The sequence below is a fragment of the Notothenia coriiceps genome, unplaced genomic scaffold (assembly GCF_000735185.1).
Source record: "Notothenia coriiceps isolate Sejong01 unplaced genomic scaffold, NC01 NC01_scaffold00031880, whole genome shotgun sequence".
Classification (NCBI taxonomy): Eukaryota; Metazoa; Chordata; class Actinopteri; order Perciformes; family Nototheniidae; genus Notothenia; species Notothenia coriiceps.
Window position 1 is genome coordinate 1 of NW_011364581.1, and position 3,259 is coordinate 3,259.

General features: G+C 48.5%; 1 protein-coding gene across 2 annotated transcripts; it reads left to right on the forward strand.

Annotated features, from left to right (window-relative positions):
* Window positions 1-83: 83 nt before the first annotated feature.
* Window positions 84-1,870, forward strand: LOC104960507 (uncharacterized). Of its 2 annotated transcripts, XM_010788576.1 has the most exons (3): window positions 84-271; window positions 368-568; window positions 1,008-1,870. In XM_010788576.1, the coding sequence occupies exons 2-3, from the start codon at window positions 380-382 to the stop codon at window positions 1,830-1,832; spliced, it is 1,014 nt and encodes a 337-aa protein (XP_010786878.1). In that variant the 5' UTR covers window positions 84-271; window positions 368-379; the 3' UTR covers window positions 1,833-1,870. The 2 variants fall into 2 exon arrangements, with proteins under 2 accessions (XP_010786878.1, XP_010786877.1); XM_010788575.1 differs by lacking the exon at window positions 84-271 and having other exon boundaries at window positions 312-568.
* Window positions 1,871-3,259: the final 1,389 nt, after the last annotated feature.

A 3,259-nucleotide genomic window follows, 5' to 3' on the forward strand; every position in this document is an offset into this window, starting at 1 on the left:
GTGTGTGTGTGTGTGTGTGTGTGTGTGTGTGTGTGTGTGTGTGTGTGTGTGTGTGTGTGTGTGTGTGTGTGTGTGTGTGTGTGGAATGTTGTCTTTGAATATTCTGTTAGGAGGAGATATGTTGGCTGTGGGGTTGTCGTTATAGATATGTGTGTAACAAGGAGCATAGGAGGAAGATGTTGGCAGATGTGCTAACATCTTCCCTCCTGAGTCACAGTGCTCCTTCTGGACTCCGCCCTGCAACTGGACACAAATCGGCTGTTCCTTCAAGGTGCATGCATTAAACTACAAAATAAAGCAACAAATCAAAACTTTTTTTAAGGTTTTAGGTGGATTTATTACCTCAGTTGACAGTACCTTCCTACAGTTCCTCTGTCCAATGGAAGCTAATGGGTGCAGCCAGAGGTGGGGGGTGCTTCTCCCAGAGTATGAACAGAGCAGGAGAGGCTCCAGTCCTTCTTCACCACACACACGTGTTACTGTGGCTGCAGACAGACAGTATGTCAGGAGGACGCCCCTGTTCTCTGCACATCAACATGCGTCCATCCTAAAGAAGCACTCAGACAAGGTGGAGTACACACTTCATCTATCCCTTTAGTGAAGCTGCATCTAACTAAAGACCTATGTTTATTATGAGGACTATACATGTCATGTGATCTCCTGTATATATCTAAAAGTCATACCTACAATTTCCCTAACAATGGTCAGGTCAAATGAAGAGTTTTAAATACACAGACTTGTTGTATATACACTGTACTTTGAGCTTTATACAGAGGGTTGAGAGTTTTCTTATGATTTTACTCCCAGTGTCCCATACATTGTAATATCGTCTGTTAATATTAGACACTTAACCGTCTCTAATGAATGATAACATTGAGGATTCACTGTGAGGCAAAGCCAGTTCAAAAGTGTGAAGAGTGTGAATACAGCTGTTGCAGAACTTCTCTAACGGAGTGACTGCATTAAAGCCTTCCCTGTAACATATGACGGCTGTCTGTGCCTTTTAGGAGAACCCGTTGGCTGTCAGCAGACCTGAAGAACAGCTCACTGACAGGACCTCCTGCAGCAGAGTGAAGGAGGAGCTCAGCCCAGACAGCTTCAGCCTCTCTTACAGGGACATGTCTCCTCCTTCACCCTGGAGGAGAGACCTTGCCTCACCCATGGTTGTTTCAGATCTCAGGGACCGGCTGTCCACTCTCCCTGGCAGCAGATCCGCTCAGCAGAGCCTCTCCAGCTCCAACATGAAAGTCCAGAAACTGAACCACCCAGTGCGCCTGCAGCTGACCTCTGCCGTCCTGCATCCAACATACAGCCCTCGCTCAGGGGACTCCAGGAGGAGTCGTCGGGGGGGGGCCAAACTGTGCCCTTATGGAGGACATCCTGTGTCTCCCTTTCAGGCCGAGTACTGGGCCTGTGCCATCCCCCCAGCTCTGCCTCTATCTCCGGACAGACAGACCACGAGCTGGGATCCTAACAGGGAGTACCAAGCGCTGTTGGACTACAGCTACCCTCTGAGAGCGGGACAGCCGCTCTGTGCGGGGGACAGCCCTGAGCACCAGGAACACACTCTCAACCCGCAGGACTCAGGGATAGAGCAGGACCTCCTATGTAGCTCTGACAGTATGTCTCTCAGTGGGGGGCACAGGTATCCTAGCCTACAGGGGCTCAAAGCCTCTGGTACCTCACTCTCCCTTGCAGACTTGTACTGCAGTCCCCATCAGCAATGTGCACTGTCCAGGTGTGCATTTGAGGAGCTGGACGAGGTCTTCTGTCCTCTTCCAGAGCAGCTGGAGGGGCTGCAGCTGCTGCCTAGACAGGTGGGCACACTCTGAGACCACTGACCTGCATCTGGTTCAAACGGCTGCTTCCTCATATTCAAGATTCTAGATTCAAAGGCTTTATTATCATATAAAATCTGAAGTCCAGGCTCCACTAACAATGGAACATTATATATACAGATGAGGAAATAATTATTTGATCCTTTGCAGATTTTGTAAGTTTGCCCACTTACAAAGAAATGAAGAGTCTATAATTGTAATGTTAGGTTTATTTTACTAATGAGAGAAAGAATATTAAAAAGAAAATCGAGACATTGACAAGATTTGCATTTAACCATGGGTAATAAATATTTGACCCCCTTGTAAACATGTGTTAGTACTTGGTGGAGAAACCCTTGTTGGATGCACAGAGGTCAGACGCGTCTTGTAGTTGGTCTCCAGGTTTGTGCACATCTCAGGAAGGATTTTGGTCCACTCCTCTCTGAAGATCCTCTCAAAATCCAGAAGGTTTTGAGGCTGATGCTTGGCATCTGGAAGCTTCAGCTCCCTCCACAGATTTTCTATGGGATTAAGGTCTGGAGACTGGCTAGGCCCCTCCATCACCTCAATGTGCTTCTTCTTTAGCCACTCCTGTGTTGCCTTGTTCAGGGTCATTGTCCTGCTGGAAGACCCCTCCATGACCCATTTCCAGTGTCATGGCAGAGTGAAGGAGGCTATCTGCCAAGATTTAACGGTATACAGCCCCACACATACTCTCCTCGATGCAGGAAGTCCTCCTGTCCCCTTAGCAGGGAAACACCCTCGAAGCATAATCTTTCCAACTCCATGCTTGACGTTGGGGATGGTGTTCAGCCTTTCTCTTCCTTCAAACACCGCGTGTCGATGCCAAAGATCTCGATGTTGGTCTCATCTGACCACATCACCTCCTCCCAAGCCTTCTCTGAATCCTTCAGATGTTCATTGTCAAACTTCAGACGGGCCTTTCATGTTCTTCTTGAGCAGGGGGCCTCCAGGCGGTGCAGGGTTTGATCCATTATGGTGTAGTGTGTTACCAATAGTTTTCTTGGTGACTGTGGTCCCAGCTGCCTTGAGATCATTAACAAGTTCCTCCGTGTAGTTCTTGGCTGATCCCTCACCTTTCTCCTGATCATCCATACCCCACAGGGCGAGATCTTGTGTGGAGCCCCAGCCCGAGGGCGATTGATGCTCATTTTGTGTTTTTTCCATTTCCGAATAATTCAACCAACAGTTCTCTCCATCTCACCAAGCTGCTTTATGATGGTCTTGTTGCCAATCCCAGCCTCGTGAAGGTCTACAATCTTGTCCCTGAGGTCCTTAGACAGCTCTTTAGTCTTGCCATGGTCGAGAGGTTGTACTCCCTGTCGTCCTCGTTGGAGATGAGTCCAACCATGGCGGAGTCGTCAGAGAACTTCTGCAGGTGACAGGTTGCAGTGTTGTGGGTGAAGTCTGCAGTGTAGAGG